The sequence below is a fragment of the Xenopus laevis genome, chromosome 9_10L, assembly GCF_017654675.1.
Source record: "Xenopus laevis strain J_2021 chromosome 9_10L, Xenopus_laevis_v10.1, whole genome shotgun sequence".
Lineage (NCBI taxonomy): Eukaryota > Metazoa > Chordata > Amphibia > Anura > Pipidae > Xenopus > Xenopus laevis.
In genome coordinates, this window is record NC_054387.1 from 133,255,409 (window position 1) to 133,275,114 (window position 19,706).

The following is a 19,706-nucleotide window of genomic DNA, read 5'->3' on the forward strand; positions in this document are numbered from 1 at the left end:
CCCCCTTGTTCTACTCTATGAGTTAACCAACTGCCCCAGTACTCCCACCTAGATACAATACCCCCGAAAGCCATGTTTTATTAAAGGAGAATAAAATAATGTGTATGTAGATTCCCCCGGACTTGGATGGATTCTGTTCTGAAGCTAGCCTTGGTTACTGTACCCTGGCCTTGGGGCAGAGCCACCTGCTTGGCTGTAAGAGCAGTTCTTTGTTTTTCTGTGCTGTGGAGTGATAGCTCTATGCTCTCCCACGGTAACTCCCTTTTTATAAGTCTATTAATCCTGTGATCTTTGTTTGAAGTTTTGACTAAGTAAGTTCAGAATCCACAGAGTCTTTCACCTCAAGTGGTCTCTGATTCCTGATATTCCATGAGAGTTCCTAAAAGGGTCTTTCTTGTTGTTAAACATTCTTTATTAAGAGATTCCGGGGTACAGAAGACAAAAAGGGGAGGGTTTATAGGTTAGAGTAATAAATACAATGTAACATATAAATGCACAATAACAAACACAGAAGAGCATACGTCATGCTACTAATGAATGGGGGTGTGGAATTGCTTTGCCGTATGTTAGGCAAGTGTAATAGGGGCCACTCAACCCAATTGTTGGTGGAATCTGAATTATTGGCCTTTCTCATTCTCTTTAACATTGTTGCACAGGCCAGTGACTTTAGGGAGCAGAAATAGGTAAAATTGATATGAATGCTGTTATTTACTAAAACAAATGTTCCAATTAACTCCCCGCCCTTTCATTCGTACCATCGGCAGGTAGGTATGGTTACTGAACACCGGCACCTTGGTAACAGTACAACAGCAATCCAGAGAATGGCACAAGAGAAAGGTACATTCAAATAACACACAATAAAACAAATGCGCACTCCAAATTATCTGAAAATACTGCTGCCTGCTTGTAATAAAAATTATTTTTAGGGACCATTTCCCCTTTAACACTCCGAATGTCAATGGCACTTCAATAAAATCTCAATAAATACATGTATGTCCTAAAAAAACGGAACTGCTACACGTATGGGCAAATGTCTTCCCAGATCAAAGAGCTAAACCCTAATAAATGTCCTAAATAGTCTCGTGCATTTAAAGGAAAGACACGATCACTTATGGCAAACACAACTACTCGGTAACAGACGATGGCAACACTGATACAAGATATGGCTGTATAAAGGCTTTATTAAAGGGACGCACTGAATTCTGATTTTTGCACATTGTTTTGCAAAGATTCATATCAGGGAAGTGTTTTGTTTTCAGCAAACTCCTGAGATTATTTGTCTGAATTTGAAAAGCACGCACCTGGTGCATCCCTAGTTTTTATACGAACACTGACCCCCAAACCGATAGTAGCCTATAATACCATGGCAGTTAGGGGAACGGTCACAAAAATGAAAATATAAGCTTCATCTCATGTAAATAAGACTCTTTCTATATATAATTATTTAAGACTTTTATACAGGATCTCAAACGATCAACTTACTCTTAACTCACCCTCTCAGCAATGTCTCTCTACATGCAGGTTTGTGCCAGAGTCTGTCATTTTGAAAGACAGTTATCGGAGCTTAATGTTGGAGCTGGTTATTTTGAAAGGAAGTTATCACAGCTTTATGTCGGAGCTGGTTATCTTGAATATAAGTTATCGCAGCTTTATATCGGAGCTGGTTATTTTGAAAGGAAGTTATCACAGCTTTATATCGGAGCTGGTTATTTTGAAAGGAAGTTATCGCAGCTTTATATCGGAGCTGGTTATTTTGAAAGGAAGTTATCGCAGCTTTATGTTGGAGCTGGTTATTTTGAAAGGAAGTTATTGCAGCTTTATATCGGAGCTGGTTATTTTGAAAGGAAGTTATCGCAGCTTTATATTGGAGCTGGTTATTTTGAAACACAGTTATTGCAGCTTTGTGTTGGAGCCAGTCTTTATGAAAGACAGTTAGTACTAAGGGCCATGGCTGTGATAAAAATGCACAACTGCAGGTGGCAAATTTTCCCAAAAATGCTTCTGGTGACTTCAGAAGAACAAAGCAATACGTAGGTTTTACCACCAGTGATTTCAGTTATAGCCCGTGGAGGAGCATTTTCAGGAGATTTGGCCCCTGCAGCGTAATGTAGGGTATCCCAAACCCAGAACAGACTCCAAGGTTCCGCTCACGTCCCACTCTTCTGCCTATAGCAGCCATCTTTGGCTTCAGGCAAAGCCCTCCGCTACTCAGATGCTGCCATGTCCTATTGTGGGAGAACCAGGGAGAAAGTTCTGGGCAAACACAGGAACTGAACGTGTACAAAAGGGATGGAGGGAGCAGGCAGTATAGGCAAGAACAGGCCGGTTCAACCAATCGGGCAAAATAGTACCAAAACAGAGAGCAGGCACGAGGTTGAGCTCCCAGGCCAAGGTTATACACAGATCAGAAGCGAACCACCAAGTCAGAATCCGAAAAATAGTCAAACACAGGCAGGAGGTCAGTTCAGGCAGCATAATGGCAAGGTCAGGGACAGGCAAGACCAAATATCAGACTAGAAAACACTCCCATGAACTATGTAAGGAGCTTTTATGTTGGGCAACAAACATCAGGCAAAGAGCCCTTTAGATACTTGAACGTCATGCCACAGCACGATGAAGTCACACAGTGCTCCGAATAAGGACGAAGAAGCATCGTGCAACCCGGAAGTGCCAGAAACTCGGCAAGGTTATACAAGAGGAAAGTATTTTCTTCACAATCAGTTGTGCATTTTTTATGGCGGGTGACCAATCTCTTCACCGGCCATCACCTTAATACATTGCCTAGGCAAAGAGAGATAAGCAGATTGCTCAGAGGGGGAAATAATTTCAGAAATGGTGCAGGATTGGACTGATTTAAAAAGTTCCTTATTTATATAAGATGAAGCTCAGTTCCCCTTTAACATTATTCAAGTTTTAAATAAAGGTCTCACTCACCAATAAATGAGGCTTGCATGAAATACAAGGTTGCTAGTATCCCTAGAGAAGAAACGGTGGTCCTTGTTTTCTCCTTGGTCTCCCCTCCAGTTTAATATTTAAGGAGAAGGAAAGGTATAATTATAGCATTAAAATGGTTTACCGAAGATCTCAGGCCAAGGATCCTGTTTGCTGAAAAGTGCACTGGCCCGGGGTACTTCAGTAAGAACACCATGTTGCAATTGTCTTTTATTGTCACTGGGGGTTGCTCATATTTTGGGACACCCCTGTGCTTAAACCTTTCCCTTTCCTTAATTGGAGACAATCCAACCCTATTCCTACCCTAAAAACCTTCTAGCCAATGTGGATTGTCTGGTGAACTCTCATGTGTTTGTGAAGGCTGTTTCGTACCGAGAAGTTTTTGCCACATTCTCTACATGTGAAAGGCTTCTCCCCTGTGTGAAGTATCCAGTGAGCATTGAGAGAGCTTTTACGAGAGAAGCTTTCCCCGCACTGTGGACATGTAAATGGTTTCTCCCCTGTGTGAATTTTCCAGTGTGCTTTGAGAGAGCTGTTTCGCGAGAACCTTTCCCCGCACTGTGAACATGTGAAGGGTTTCTCCCCCGTGTGAGTGTTCCAGTGTGTGTTGAGCGTACTTTTTCGAGAGAAGCTTTCCCCGCACTGTGTACAAGTGAACGGCTTTTCCCCTGTATGAATGATCAGGTGCCTCTGAAAGTCATTCTTTAGGGAAAAGCTTTTGCCACATTCTGAACATGTAAATGGTTTGGCTCCTGTGTGAACTGCCATGTGGTTGTGAAGGATGCTTCTCTGAGAAAAGCTTTTGCCACATACTGCACATATGAATGGTTTGACCCCCAAATGAATATTCCAGTGAGTGGTGAGGGAGCATTTCTTAGAGAAGGTCTTCCCACATTCTGTGCACTTGAAAGGTTTCTTCCCTAGATGAATGTTCTGGTGAGCTGTGAGTGTACACTTCTGAGCGAAGCCTTTGCCACACTCTGTGCAAGTGTAGGGTCTCTCCCCCGTGTGCCCCCTAAGGTGTATGGTGAGTGCAGTCTTTTCAGAAAAGCCTTTGGCGCATATTGTACAGAAAAACTGTTTCACCCCTGTGTGGACCTTATGGTGGGAATAAAGGTTAGTCTTCTGAGAGAACTTCCTTCCGCATTCTGAACATGTGAATGGTTTCTCCCCCGTGTGTACTCTAAGGTGATTGTGGAGCGTGGTCTTCTCAGCAAAGGCTTTGCCACACTCTGTGCACTTGAAAGGTTTGTCGCCTGTGTGAATGGTCTGGTGTCTGTGAAGGCTCCTCTTCTCTGAGAAGCTTTTCCCACACACCTTACAAGTAAAAGGTTTTTCCCCAGTGTGGACCCTCTGGTGACTCTGAAGGATACTCTTTCGTGAGAACCTCTCCCCACATTCTAAACATATAAAAGGTTTTTCTTCTGCTTTGCTAGACCGGCGGCTATGGCATTGGTGAGAGATAAGATCACTACTAGTAGCGAAGCTTTTCCTACATTTATGGCAGGAAAACCCTGAATCGGCCTGTGGTGTGTGCGGTGCTAGCCCACGAAACCCTGCGGCACTTTGTAACGGTTCCCTACCAGTATCTAAAGTATCTGGGTAATAACTGGATTCTGTCAGTGCTGAGTTCTGGCGCCAATGTCTGGAAGTTTCTGAGACCCCATTTAGTTGCGCATTTAAGCGGTTCTCACCAATAGTTGCACTATCCATCGAGTCCACATAGGTTATCGACTCTGTTTCCTCTACCTTTACCTGAATTATTTCTGGATCATCTGCTTCGGGAGAAAGTGAACCTATTTCGGGATTTTCGGCGGTCAAATGCTTTTTATTCTCCGGTTCCATGTCTGTAGGTAGAAACTCCAGGGACTCCTCATCAGTTGGAGTATCGCCACTGTCCGTAGCATCTAGATCATTTTCCGAATCTGTATCTTCACTTTTTATCTTTATCTGTAAGATTTCACTCTCAGGGACTTCATCGTCAGAGAATGAATCACTTTCAGTCTTCACTGTGGGCAGACGATCTTTTGGGACAAACACGTCATTCTCTTGATTCTGTTCTAAGGTGCTTGTTCCGACCAGTAGCGAGTGCCGATCCATATTGGCATCGATCAGACTGGAGCACCTCTGCTCTTTAACTGTATTCACTGCATATCACAAGTTATTAAAATCCATAAGAATGGCAATCCTGTCAAGGCAGAAATAACAATATCTGGTAATTTGTGAGAGCCGGCTAAGCAGCAAGTTTGCATTGCAATGCAACATAGCGAGTTTACCATAAAGCCTTATGTGGTTGCCCAGCATGCACAGTGAATGCACAGAGTCAATCAAGTAAGAGAACCCCAGTAGTGATGGGCAATTTTTCTTGCCAGGTTTTGCCATTAAAAAATGCCCATAGTAATGCTTAAAGGAGAATGAAAGGTTAAAAGTAAGTAAGCCTTATCAGAAAGGTCAACCTAAATATACCAGTAAACCCCAAGTAATGCTGATCTGAGTCAAAAGAAACACAGTATTTCTTTCCTTCTATTGTGTACTCATGGGCTTCTGTATCAGACTTCCTGTTTTCAGCTTAAACCTCCAGGGCTTGGGCTTGAGCATGCTCAGTTTGCTCCTCTCCCCCTCTCCCCTTCCTGCTCTAATCTGAGCCCAGAGCTATGAGTGAGCAGGGAGAGACTCAGGCAGGAAGTGATGTCACATCAAGCGAATATGGCAACTGCTATCTTAAACAAACAGAGCTATTTACTCAGGTATGGCAAAGCATTCTACAGAATGAATATAGCATTCTAGCTTGCATTATTGCAGCTAATCTATTGGCAACAAAATAAATCTATAGCTTTCCTTCTCCTTTAATGTATAAGCTTAGAGGTCGTCACATATCATGTGTCGGTTCCTAAGCTCAGTAAGTGACAGCAGCACAGAGCATGTGAAGTGAATCAGCAGAAAAGAAGATGGGGAGCTACTGGGGCATCTTTGGAGACACAGATCTTTACTGCTAAAGGGCTGTGGTTGCCTTGGGCTGGTACTGAAGCACAAAACACAATGTACAACATTCCTACCTACTTCTTTAGTTAGGCTTTAGTTCACCTTTAAAGGGTAGTAACTTTTAGTATGTTATAGTATTATATGCAAGTTTTCAATTGGCCTTCATTTTTGTTTTGTTTTTTATAGTTTTTGAAACTCTTCCCAACGTTCAAATGGGGGTCACTGGCTTAAAAAACAAATGCTCAGTGAGGCTACAAATGTATTATTATTTCTACTTTTTATAACTAGACTTTCTATTCAGGCCTCTCCTATTCATATTCCAGTCTCTTATTCAAATCAGTGCATGGTTGCTAGGGGAATGTGGACCCTAGCAATCAGATTTCTGAAACGGCAAACTTGAGAGCTATTGAATAAAAAAGCTAAATAACTCAAATCACAAATAATAAAAAATGATAACCAAGACTCCCCCTTTACTTGGAAAGGACCCATTCACTCATTACAGGTATTTATGAAGATTAAGAAGATCGCTTAGTTGATTGGTCATAAAATATATAGGAAGGCCTCATGTTTTTATTTGGTCACGGAACTCCGTGGTAACTTCTAATATCCTCATGTTTTGCAACAGGGGGTACTTTATTATATTTACACAAGTTTCAGTGAGTCATGTGACAGAAATGACATCACTAAACTCCGATTATAACCAATGACATCATTAAAGGGATCCTGTCATCGGAAAACATGTTTTTTTTCAAAACACATCAGTTAATAGTGCTACTCCAGCAGAATTCTGCACTGAAATCCATTTCCCAAAAGAGCAAACAGATTTTTTTATATTCAATTTTGAAATCTGACATGGGGCTAGACATTTTGTCAATTTCCCAGCTGCCCCCAGTCATGTGACTTGTGCCTGCACTTTAGGAGAGAAATGCTTTCTGGCAGGCGGCTGTTTTTCCTTCTCAATGTATCTGAATGTGTCTCAGTGGGACCTGGATTTTACTATTGAGTGTTGTTCTTAGATCTACCAGGCAGCTGTTATCTTGTGTTAGGGAGCTGTTATCTGGTTACCTTCCCATTGTTCTTTTGTTTGGCTGCTGGGGGGGGGGAGGGGGGTGATATCACTCCAACTTGCAGTACAGCAGTAAAGAGTGATTGAAGTTTATCAGAGCACAAGTCACATGACTGGTGGCAGCTGGGAAATTGACAATATGTCTAGCCCCATGTCAGATTTCAAAACTGAATATAAAAAAATCTGTTTGGAAATGGATTTCAGTGCAGAATTCTGCTGGAGCAGCACTATTAACTGATTCATTTTGAAAAATCATGACAGTATCCCTTTAAGCACCGTTTATAAGGATCGAGATGACAGGATATTCATGGCTCTTGTGTATTATATGCATATTGTTTGCTAAAGGAAGTCTAAACTAAGCTCAGCTGCACTAAGGGCACAAGTTTGCAATGGATTTAGATGTTCTTCTGGTCCTCTGGTTTCCTCCCACTTTCTAAAATCACATAGACAGGTTCCTTCACTTGTTGCAAAGCCGATCCTAATTTAGATTGTACATTCCACTGGGGCAGGGACTGATGGGAACGATCAACATCTCTTTCAATTGATGTCCCCCTCCTACTGGGCTTCTGGCAGGGACCGTTAGGACACGCCCACCCCTCATTTGAAACACAGACAGGGACCAGAGAACATCTATAGGGAGCTCCAATAAAGGGGCTATTTTTAAAGATAATATTACTGTAATTTTTAGTACCATGTAAAAGCAACACCATATATTGCCTACAAAATTAGGGTTTTTTCATTCATCATATATGTCACCTTTAATACTACTATACAAAACCAACCACAGGTATTTATTTTAACACATACCTTGTTGTTTTCGGAGGTTGGTTGGCTTTATAACAAGCAGGATCTGCCATACAACTTACTACGCGCAGGTCTAATATAATATCTTTGATAGATTCCTCTAGAACAGGGGTCCCCAACCTTTGTTACCCATGAGCCACATTGAAAAAAGAGTTGGTGAGCAACACAGGCATGCAAAAACTTCCTGGGGTGCCAAATAAGGGCTGTAATTGGCTATTTGGTAGCCCCTATGAGGACTGACAGACTACAGGAGGATCTAGTTGACAGTACATCTGGTTTTTATACAACCAAAACTTGCCTGGAATTCAAAAATAATCACCTGTTTTGAGGACTATGGGAGCAACATTAAAGGGGTTTGTGAGCAACATTTTGCCCGCAAGCTACTGGTTGGGGATCACTGCTCACAAGTCATATTATTCGGTGAAACCTTGAGGTTCTAGGGATTAGCAACGACAAAGTCATGACCAACATGGTAGCATGTTTGAAAAGAAATATATAAATAACACAGGGTCCTGTATGTACAGAGAGACATGAAACAGCAGCACATACAATAACCACAATAAGGAAAGGGATTAAACTTGTGACCCAAAATGATTTGGAAATGGTTCTCAGACTCTCTCTGCTGGGGTAATGTAATAAGAGGAACAATGTTTTCTCAGGGTCTTGTAACCCATAGCAACTGGATGTTTTCTTTCAAACACAACAAGCTGTCTGCTTATTGGTTGCCACAGGAGCAAACTGCATGAATTATATGTGCAGCCTTGAGGCTTTCCCCCTACATGATCTATACAGAAAGGCCCTCAGTTCATTCGTAAAAAGCAAATCACACTATATCCCATTTTTGTTCGTATTCTCATATTCCCTCCACAGTTCTGCACACTTTCTCTCAGATATGGTGCCTGGGACCAACCCAGACTAGAAGATGATGGGGACTTCAGCTTCCCGACAGGTATATTTCAATGGATTGACCCTCCACTGTTTGAAGTCTCCTGATCTGGTATGTTCCTCCAGTGATAGATTGTGATTGTACCAAAGAGAAAACTTGTTCTGATTATTACATTACCCAACAAAGTCATTTTGGGCCAAGAGCTTTAGCCCCTTTATGTCCTCATCTACTGATGATCTGGTCAACATCACATAAGAGCTGATGACATCCCAAGATATAGGTCAGGATAGACAGGTCGCCATACACATACCATAGTCAATAATATTGGTACAGGTTTAGCCAGATTTACATACATATCTCAGTGCAATAGTTCATAAGTCTCCTCTGTTAGAAGCCAAACCAAAATTAATACTTGATGTGGTTCTATTTGTCCCACCCCAAACTAATCTGACCATGATCCCCACCAGCTTATAACTGTATGAAAGGGGAGATGAAATAAAAATTAAACAATGATTTCTCCCAAACCTGCAACACAAAAATAAACAGTCTCTATAGAAAACACGATCTCTTAAGACTCTTAAATAGTTTAATATCTCTACATGGACCTCCCCGCATTGGCAAGAAAGGGTATTATCATACCAAATTTAATGTGACAATGACCTATGAATGATCATGGAGGGCAGCAATAAGGTTGTAATTGGTCTTTATGGGCAACATGGAAGCAATGTGAACAATAGAAGAGCCTTTGTAAGCAAAGATCCTCTCCGTATCAATCACTGGTCATTCTATCATCTTCTCTTGACTCTTTTAGTCCTGCTATTCAAGTCATCACGTCATTGATAAATGAGTTTTGCTCAAGTCATTATTCAACAAGTATATTGTAGGCATGCATTACTGAATCATTAATTGCTGTGAATTTTCTATTCTGACCCGGTAAAAGGTTCTCTAGCTTCTTCCACCCTTGAAGGCGAAGCTAGAGTGCATTTTTTGAAACCCGTACCCGCAACCCACAATTTGACCCCCATGTTCCTGTTACTCGACCTGACCCGCAATAGGCCAACTAACCTTCTGACCAGGGGGACACGTGAAACCAGAAGTTGTTTTTTTTCCCAAAAAAAACTGGAAGAAGCACAAGGGTGGGTGGGTGGGTGGGATCAAGCCCGCACCTTGGTTGGGTACCCAGCCAGGTTACCAGTGGACTGCCCACACGGCCAACGATTCTGGGACTTTTTGCCCAAAACCTGACCACTTTGCGGGTATTCTACAGGTACCTGACCCAATGCAGGACTCTAGGCTAAAATATTAAACATGATGAACATACAGTATTCGGTTCTAACCAGTGTGAACTTTCTGCTAATTGTGAATAATGTTCTTTGGGGATAACATTTCTCCACGTTCTTCACTCGACAATGACTTTGCCCCTAAGTGAATATTCCGGTGAGTGTTAAGGGAACCTCTTTGAGAGAAGCTCTTCCCACAGTCCGTGCATGTGAATGGTTTCTCCCCTGTGTGTACTCTAAGGTGTGTGTTCAGTGTGGTCTTCTCAGCAAAGCTTTTCCCACATGTTGTACATGAATACTGCTTCACCCCCGTATGAACTTTATAGTGGGTGTAAAGGTTGGACTTTTGAGAGAAGGTTTTGCCGCAGTCAGTGCATCTGAATGGTTTCTCCCCTGTGTGCACCCTAAGGTGAATGTGGAGCGTGGTCTTTTCAGAGAAGTCTTTCCCGCATTCTGTACACGTGAAACGTTTCTCACCAGTGTGAACAATCTGGTGTCTCTGAAGACTTCCTTTTCTGGAGAAGTTTTTCCCACATTCTTTGCAGTTAAATGGCTTCTCTCCTGTGTGGGCTCTCTGGTGGTTATAAAGATAGCTTTTTCGAGAGAACCTTTCCCCACATTTAACACATGCAAAAGGCTTCTCCCCCGTGTGAACTGTCTTGTGTCTGTGAAGACTTCCCTTGGTGGAGAAGCTTTTGCCACATTCGGAGCAAGTGAACAGTCTCTCCCCCATTTTTGCACAGATGTGCATGTGATCACTGCTCAGAGCAAAACTTTCTCCACATTTACAACAGATAAAACAGGATTTAGAGCTTTCCACATGTCTTGTGCTTGACTCACACTTTAAGTCAGTCTCCCCATTTTGGTGCATAAATGCTGTATTGCCCACTGCACTCACATTATCTTCAGAGTCAGAGTCATCTTTCTCAATTTTTATCTGTATTATTTCTGGTTCAGAATCAGAAAGTGAGGATGAATGCATTTCAGTCTTCATTCTGATCAGATGACCACTATTGTCCAATGTTCCATTCCCTTGATCTCGTTCTTTCAGGGACTCTCCACCAGTAAGTGTATCTGTTGCACTTTGCATCCCGCACACTTCATCTTCAGAATCCTCTAACTTTATCTTTAATATGTCTGGATCAACTTCAGTTTCCTTCTTTATTGTAGTCGCGAGATCTTTACAGTCTGATGGTTTCCATTTTAATTGTCTTAATTGTGAAGAGTATGGATCCATGTTGGTAATAGGCATTGGTCAGTCCTCTGTCTCTGGGGATGGGTGGTTCCTTCCTTCAAATTCTCGATGTATCAGTTTAGGATCCATCAGAGGTGCAGGCCTGTCAAGGTAGAAAAGTATAATACCTGGTAACTTGTAACAGCAGGTCACGCCGCCTGACAAGTAATTTGTCAGAACAATGATAAATATATATTTTTCCCACCCATGAAATTATTACAGTGAGGGCTTGTGTCAGCTAGCGCCTTAGCCATAAAGCAGGACAGGACTGCTGCTTACAATGGGGATCAGATAGGATCTGTGCAGCCACTGGGACAGAATGCTCTGTTATACAGATAGCTAGAATCTCAGCTGCCATAAAGCAGGGCAGGACTGCTGCTTACAATGGGGATCAGATAGGATCTGTGCAGCCACTGGGACAGAATGTTCTGTTATACAGATAGCTAGAATCTCAGCTGCCATAAAGCAGGACAGGACTGCTGCTTACAATGGGGATCAGATAGGATCTGTGCAGTTACTGGGACAGAATGTTCTGTTATACAGATAGCTAGAATCTCAGCTGCCATAAAGCAGGACAGGACTGCTGCTTACAATGGGGATCAGATAGGAACTGTGCAGCCACTGGGACAGAATGTTCTGTTATACAGATAGCTAGAATCTCAGCTGCCATAAAGCAGGGCAGGACTGCTGCTTACAATGGGGATCAGATAGGATCTGTGCAGTTACTGGGACAGAATGTTCTGTTATACAGATAGCTAGAATCTCAGCTGCCATAAAGCAGGACAGGACTGCTGCTTACAATGGGGATCAGATAGGATCTGTGCAGCCACTGGGACAGAATGTTCTGTTATACAGATAGCTAGAATCTCAGCTGCCATAAAGCAGGGCAGGACTGCTGCTTACAATGGTGATCAGATAGGATCTGTGCAGTCACTGGGACAGAATGTTCTGTTATACAGATAGCTAGAATCTCAGCTGCCATAAAGCAGGACAGGACTGCTGCTTCCAATGGTGATCAGATAGGATCTGTGCAGCCACTGGGACAGAATGTTCTGTTATACAGATAGCTAGAATCTCAGCTGCCATAAAGCAGGACAGGACTGCTGCTTACAATGGGGATCAGATAGGATCTGTGCAGCCACTGGGACAGAATGTTCTGTTATACAGATAGCTAGAATCTCAGCTGCCATAAAGCAGGACAGGACTGCTGCTTACATTGGGGATCTGATATGATCTGTGCAGCCACTGGGACAGAATGCTCTGTTATACAGATAGCTAGAATCTCAGCTGCCATAAAGCAGAGCAGGACTGCTGTGTACAATGAGGATCATATAAGATTTGTGCCACTGTGACAGAATGCTTTCATTCTTTATTAACTGCCTGGTCTCTATGGCTAGCCATACAGCTTGAGATCTGGTTGTTTGGCTATGTCACCAAATAAGCAGAACTCTGCCCGATATAGCCACTCATGCACTGCGCCAAACTGGGCTGGGGGGCCCATGATTGGATCATATTACTGCATCAATGGATCACTGTAGCCGTTGTCCAATGGAAATGTCAAACCTGCCCAAAGTCACATGACTAACTGGGGCTTAAATCTCAAGATATTAAAGCTGAAATCTGTGGAAATATTAAATTAAATAGAAGCTGTGTACCTTTATCTGCCCCCTGGAGATGACATTCTGAAGTCTTTGCATATCTACATTATACATACACCCCTATTTGTGCAACATCAACAGACTATATCTCTGCAACAAATGTACTTTATACAAGAAAGGTTTCCATTCTACAGTTCTGTAGGGAGTGGCCCTTGTTTATTTCTGTGTCGGAACTAAACCCAAAAATTAAAATCTCTATTCAGTTTGATTGGCTGCCCCCCATGGCTACACAGAAGCTTATTTATAGAAATTATAATTGGGACCTCTGAAGCAAACACAGCTTGATTGTGGGAAGGGTAAGGTGAACACTATTCTTCCATTATTTTGTTTTACTGGTCCTTTAACCCTATGAATACCGGCAACACAGACTCCATGGAGATAGCAATCGGGTATGTGAGAGGAGACAAGGGCTAAACCATTGATACCGTGATGTGACATGCTGATAAACTGTGTGTAAAGAAATGTACAATCCAAGTGGTTCGCAAAGAAACACCATCGGGATAACCCTGAGATTGTTGTATCCTTTGCAATATCAGCCACCTTTTCTCGAAAAAAAATCCCGGCCTTCCAGTATTTCTTTCCTTTTTCCTATGAATAACATTGGCAAAAAGCATCATTTTTACCGGGCAAGCGGCGCCCCTACATCAGGCAACAGCCACATTCTTTAGGGTAAAACACACACATAGACTCGCTGCTTATAAGGAGAGAAACCTTCCATATGTATGTTATCAGACACTAAGCTCTATTGTGATACTAAGCTCTATAGTTAGTATAGATATGGGTATATAGAATTTAATTAAAAGTAGAGAGGGGTGTGTGTATGGGGCTGGGTTTTCATTTGGAGGGGTTGAACTTGATGGACTTTGTCTTTTTTCAACCCAATTTAACTATGTAACTATGTAACATACACCTTAGAGTGCACACGGAGGACCATATGGACATAAATGACATAAGGAAGCTTTCTCCTCCTTATACTGCTTTCCAAGACTCCTCTTATACACAAAGCTTTTTCCACACTCACTCGCATGCAGTTTCTCAATGATACATTTCTGAAAACGTTGTAGGTCCTTGTAGCATTATTCCTCTGGTGTGAAGTATCTGCTTTTCTCCACTAAACCTTTTCCCACGTTCTGTTTTCTCCCCTGTGTCTGATAACTGAGCTCTTTTGAGAGAAACATCTCCAGCATTCTAAACAAAGGCTTCTCTCCTTTGAGATTTCTGTCATAATCCAGAATCAGTTTTATAAATTGTGTTTCAGCCCCAGGAGTACACGCGATGTACAACGGTTCCTTGGCTGGGTCCCAGGGATTCATCGGAATCTCGTGCCTTGACCTAGAGTTCAGATGATCTTCTACACAATCATTTTCTTCTTTCTCTGTTGTCAGATGACCTTTTAGTAAAGAAACTGTAGCATTTGTCTTTTTATCCAGATGATGTTCCGGTTCTCTTTCCTCTATCTGAATGAATCCAGGTCCAGCCTTTGAGGAGCTATTCACAGAAACCATTTCTGGTGTGATTATAGTAGGAGGTTTCATGGTCAGGTTTCTTCTCTGAAGCCCTTGTCTTAATCAGTGGCAATTGGCAATTGTGGGCTCATGTTGGTTAAGTAAAGGGACTCTCACTCTGTATAGGAACAAAAGGTTCTCTGACCCTTTCAGTGCATATCAGTAGTAATTATGATCCATCAGAGGGACAGCCCCCCTCTAAAGCTTAACCAAAGAAGAAATGTTGTACATGATGTTTTGTGCTTCTGTACCAGCCCAAGGCAACCACAGCCCTTTAGCAGTAAAGATCTGTGTCTCCAAAGATGCCCCAGTAGCTCCCCATCTTCTTTTCTGCTGATTCACTGCACATGCTCTGTGCTGCTGTCACTTACTGAGCTTAGGGAGCCACTCACAATATACAGTACACATAGAATAGAAATGTCACAATATAAGGCTGATTAGTAATTAATACACATAATTACTACATGGCAGCACAGAAACCAGTGCAATTAGCATCAGAATTGAATAATCAGCAAACCTGTAGCATCAGCTTATATTACAGCCAGGGAAGCTCATTTTCTGCTGGATAATTAGTGACGAGCCCTAAGCTTAGCTTCTCAACAGCCAATCAGAGCCCACTGAGCATGTGAGTGTCACAGACACTTTCCAAGATGGTGACCCCTGTGACAAGTTTGAAGTCCTGGATCATTGCTGCTATTGACAAGCTCAAACTTTAGCCTCGTGGCAATAAGTTCACTATATAAAATATGGCATTGTTAGTCATATTCATTTTTAGGTTTTAGTTCTACTTTAAGACAGAAAGCAGCGTATCCTGTAATTGGAGATGGTTGGTCCCAATCTCTTGAGTAGGCAGACAGCACCACACTGGAAAATCACTTACCCAACTCCTCATGTATTGACTTGTTATTTTTGTATATACTGTATATACCAAGTCAATGCTTATATACAGTCTTGTACCCATGACACAGGTACAAACACTGCTTGCCATAGCAGAGGAAGGTACTCTTAATATACCAAGAAGTATATATATATATATATTTTTTTTTTTTTACTGTAAATAAGATAAGCACATGCTACACAGCAGAACAAGTTACATGTATATACTCACATACACACAGGCAGACTGCTCAGTAATCAAGTTAGGAATTTGTGTTTACACTACATGGCAGTTCATTCATTCTGCTACAGCTCGGAGCTATAATAATGCCTATATAATTATCTCATGTCTCACATATATAATAACTGCATGATTGCTTTAGCATTTTTACTGGATAACTCAGTTATGTGTATGGTGGCCTGCCGATCCTGACTGATATCCATGTACTAAGATATTGGTCAGTCTGGGAATTCAGCAGATTCAGAATTTACAATCCCTTCTGTTTCTTCATACAAATGATCAGAACAATAGAATGGGCCCTCGTACATGCTCCATCAGTTTGTCCAGATCGGGGCCTGTGTTTATCAGACTTCTCTTACATTGCTGGTGCCAAGGTCTGTCCCAACCTCCAGTTTGACACATGATTAGATGCTTTGGTCCTGTGCCAGTGAGCAAACGATCAAACACTGGTCACAGTATTATAAATACGGGGGACCGGAGTAAATAAAGTTCTGACCATCACATAGGCAGGGCTGATGTAGATAAATGTCAAGTAAATGCTTCTACTTCCTACAAACTAACTAGTCATTTGTTGGGTATGTTGCAGCACAATCTGATTCCACTGAAAGGTTATCCAACACATCATCTCCCAAAAAGCCCCTAATTGCTTTCTGTTGCCCCCTACATACAATATGATGCAATGAGAGGTGCTTTACTAAGTTTGGAGGGTAAAAAGGGAACACAGACCATCCCAAAATCACTACATGTTCAAAGGAAAAATGAAACTATAAAGACCTATTCAATAAACACACCTGTATGTGCATCCACAGACATACATGTATTTATCAGGGTAGAGGAAACAGCTAGGTCTACTAGTGTAACCATATCCACGTAACTAACTCTAGTCATAGGCACGTGATCATACAATATAGGATGGACAGTGCTACTCAAACCCTGAGTCTTATTGGTCAGTGTATTGGCGCCTCCTGACAGCATCATAGATATCTATCCTGTAGGTCTGCCAAACCTTGTCGGGTCAGGACTGCACTGGTGCAGTGATTTAGTTCTTACCCACTGGGTCTCTGTAGAACGGCACCACGAGATAAGCCACGTCAGGCATAATATTTACTGGCTTAGTGAGAGCATCTCAATGTATATAGCCAGCATAGGGGAGGAGTCTATGAACAAGGGGAGGGGTCTATGAATAAGGAGAGGAGTCTATGAACAAGGAGAGGGGTCTATGAACAAGGGGAGGGGTCTATGAACAAGGGGAGGGGTCTATGAACAAGGGGAGGGGTCTATGAACAAGGGGAGGGGTCTATGAACAAGGGGAGGGGTCTATGAACAAGGGGAGGGGTCTATGACAAGGGGAGGGTCTATGAACAAGGGGGAGGGGTCTATGAACAAGGGGAGGGGTCTATGAACAAGGGGAGGGGTCTATGAAACAAGGGGAGGGGTCTATGAACAAGGGAGGGGTCTATGAACAAGGAGAGGGGTCTAATGAAAGAGAGGGGTCTATGAACAAGGGGAGGGGTCTATGAACAAGGAGAGGGGTCTAGAACAAGGGGAAGGGGTTCCTATGAACAAGGGAGAGGGGTCTATGAACAAGGGGAGGGGTCTATGAACAAGGGGAGGGTCTATGAACAAGGAGGGGAGTCTATGAAACAAGGGGAGGGGTCTATTGAACAAGGGGAGGGTCTATGAACAAAGGGGGGGGTCTATAACAAGGGAGGGTCTATGGGAGGGTCTATGAACAAGGGAGGGGTCTATGAACAAGGGGAGGGGTCTATGAACAAGGGGAGGGGTCTATGAACAAGGGAGGGGTTCATGAACAAGGAGTCTATGAACAAGGGAGGGGTCTATGAACAAGGGGAGGGGTCTATGAACAAGGAGGGATGAACAAGGGAGGGTCTATGAACAAGGGGAGGGGTCTATGAACAAGGGAGGGTCTATAGGGTCTATGAACAAGGGAGGGGTCTATGAACAAGAGAGGGGTCTATGAACAAGGGGAGGGTCTATGAACAAGGAGAGGGTCTATAACAAGGGGAGGGGTCTATGAACAAGGGGAGGGGTCTTATGAACAAGGGGAGGGGTCTATGAACAAGGGGAGGGGTCTATGAACAAGGAGAGGGGTCTATGAACAAGGGGAGGGGGTCTATGAACAAGGGGAGGGGTCTATGAACAAGGGGAGGGGTCTATGAACAAGGGAGGCGTCTATGAACAAGGGGAGGGGTCTATGAACAAGGAGAGGGGTCTATGAACAAGGGGAGGGGTCTATGAACAAGGGGAGGGGTCTATGAACAAGGGGAGGGGTCTATGAACAAGGGGAGGGGTCTATGAACAAGGAGAGGGGTCTATGAACAAGGGGAGGGGTCTATGAACAAGGGGAGGGTCTATGAATAAGGGGAGGGGTCTATGAATAAGGGGACGGGTCTATGAACAAGGGGACGGGTCTATGGAGTCCCACAGATCAGGAGAGGGAGGAATGGCTGATGGTAGAGGGACAAGTCACCCAGTGTATATACAGACCAGTATATAAGCTATGCACATGGGCTGTCTATAGGGGACATAAGGGGAGGGGTCTATGAACAAGGGGAAGGGTCTATGAACAAGGAGAGAGGGATGAATGGCTGAGAGAGACAATAATAAAAAGCCGTCAGTAAGAGGCAGCCAATGGTTGGTGAGAGAGTTCAGGAAAGCCACAGAAGTGACAGGTGCCGGTACCAGAGGACAGAACCCCAAAAGCACAAAGACAGATTCAGACACCACTACGACAGTTCAATCAGGGCGTCTCACTCAGTAACTGGCAGAAAGCGTTTCTATCCAGCGCCTCACACCAATAATCCCCTTCCCTCAGTGCTCACCTATGACAGAAATAATAGCGCCACCATCTTCCACCGTATCCAGGGCCAACACACTTCCTCTTCCGGTCCTGGCACGCGCGCGCGCACAGCTAGGGGCGGGGACAAAAAAAGAGAGGGCGTCACTGAATGATATGATTCAGCCAATGAGCTGTGAGAGGGATGACAAGGCGTTACATAGGGAGGAGCTCCATGGAGGCTGCAGCCAATCACTTCATACATCTTTGTGAGTGTCAGGATGGGGTCAGATCAGTGTATGATATTGTATAAACCAGGGAAGACAAATGAGAATTCCCTGCAGTAACAGTGGCTCATACAGGATCTCTCTTATGGGAATAGTGAGCTGAGAAACCTCAACTTTGTCTTTTAACTGACCAGTAACACGTGATATTGTCATGACTTCATTTATAAACAGCCATTCTGTCACCAGCAACTGTATTCTGTTGTTTCTCAACAAAGACCCACACATTACATGTAGTTAAGGGAACAGTCACACCCATAAATGTAAGTCTTCTAAAGTAATACAAATATAATGACCTGTTGTGTTGCACTGGTACAACTGATGTGTTTGCTTAGAAACACTACTATAGTTTATATAAACAAGCTGCTGTGTAGCCATGGGGGCAGCCATTCAAGCACAGGATACACAGTAGATAACAGATAAGTACTACTATAGTTTATATAAACAAGCTGTTGTGTAGCCATGGGGGCAGCCATTCAAGCACAGGATACACAGTAGATAACAGATAAGTACTACTATAGTTTATATAAACAAGCTGCTGTGTAGCCATGGGGCAGCCATTCAAGCAACAGGATACACAGTAGGATAACAGATAAGTACTACTATAGTTTATATAAACAAGATGCTGTGTAGCCATGGGGCAGCCATTCAAGCACAGGATACACAGTAGATAACAGATAAGTACTACTATAGTTTATATAAACAAGCTTACTGTGTAGCCATGGGGGCAGCCATTCAAGCACAGGATACACAGTAGATAACAGATAAGTACTACTATAGTTTATATAAACAAGCTGCTGTGTAGCCATGGGGGCAGCTATTCAAGCACAGGATACACAGTAGATAACAGATAAGTACTACTATAGTTTATATAAACAAGCTGCTGTGTAGCCATGGGGCAGCCATTCAAGCACAGGATACACAGTAGATAACAGATAAGTACTACTATAGTTTATATAAACAAGCTGCTGTGTAGCCATGGGGGCAGCCATTCAAGCACAGGATACACAGTAGATAACAGATAAGTACTACTATAGTTTATATAAACAAGCTGCTGTGTAGCCATGGGGGCAGCCATTCAAGCACAGGATACACAGTAGATAACAGATAAGTACTACTATAGTTTATATAAACAAGCTGC

At 42.9% G+C, this 19,706-nt stretch overlaps 1 protein-coding gene across 1 annotated transcript; it reads right to left on the bottom strand.

Annotated features, from left to right (window-relative positions):
• Positions 1-394: 394 nt before the first annotated feature.
• Positions 395-18,443, bottom strand: xlcgf26.1l.L (XlCGF26.1-like L homeolog). The gene is made up of 4 exons (XM_041576341.1): positions 18,328-18,443; positions 10,045-11,307; positions 8,868-8,948; positions 395-5,107 (listed from the first exon to the last, which is right to left on the bottom strand). Exons 2-4 carry the CDS (start codon positions 11,220-11,222, stop codon positions 3,268-3,270), a joined length of 3,099 nt encoding a protein of 1,032 aa, XP_041432275.1. The 5' UTR covers positions 11,223-11,307; positions 18,328-18,443; the 3' UTR covers positions 395-3,267.
• Between the last annotated feature and the right edge of the window lie 1,263 nt (positions 18,444-19,706).

Excerpts from the sequence above, each read along its gene's own strand:
- xlcgf26.1l.L (XM_041576341.1), bottom strand. The coding sequence starts at position 11,222 with ATGCCTATTACCAACATGGATCCATACTCTTCACAATTAAGACAATTA. Across the intron at positions 8,949-10,044 it reads AAGAACATTATTCACAATTA|CTCTTATGTGATGTTGACCA; the intron begins GCAGAAAGTTCA and ends GGATGTCATCAG. Across the intron at positions 5,108-8,867 it reads GCCCAAAATGACTTTGTTGG|ATATGCAGTGAATACAGTTA; the intron begins GTAATGTAATAA and ends TAATAACTTGTG.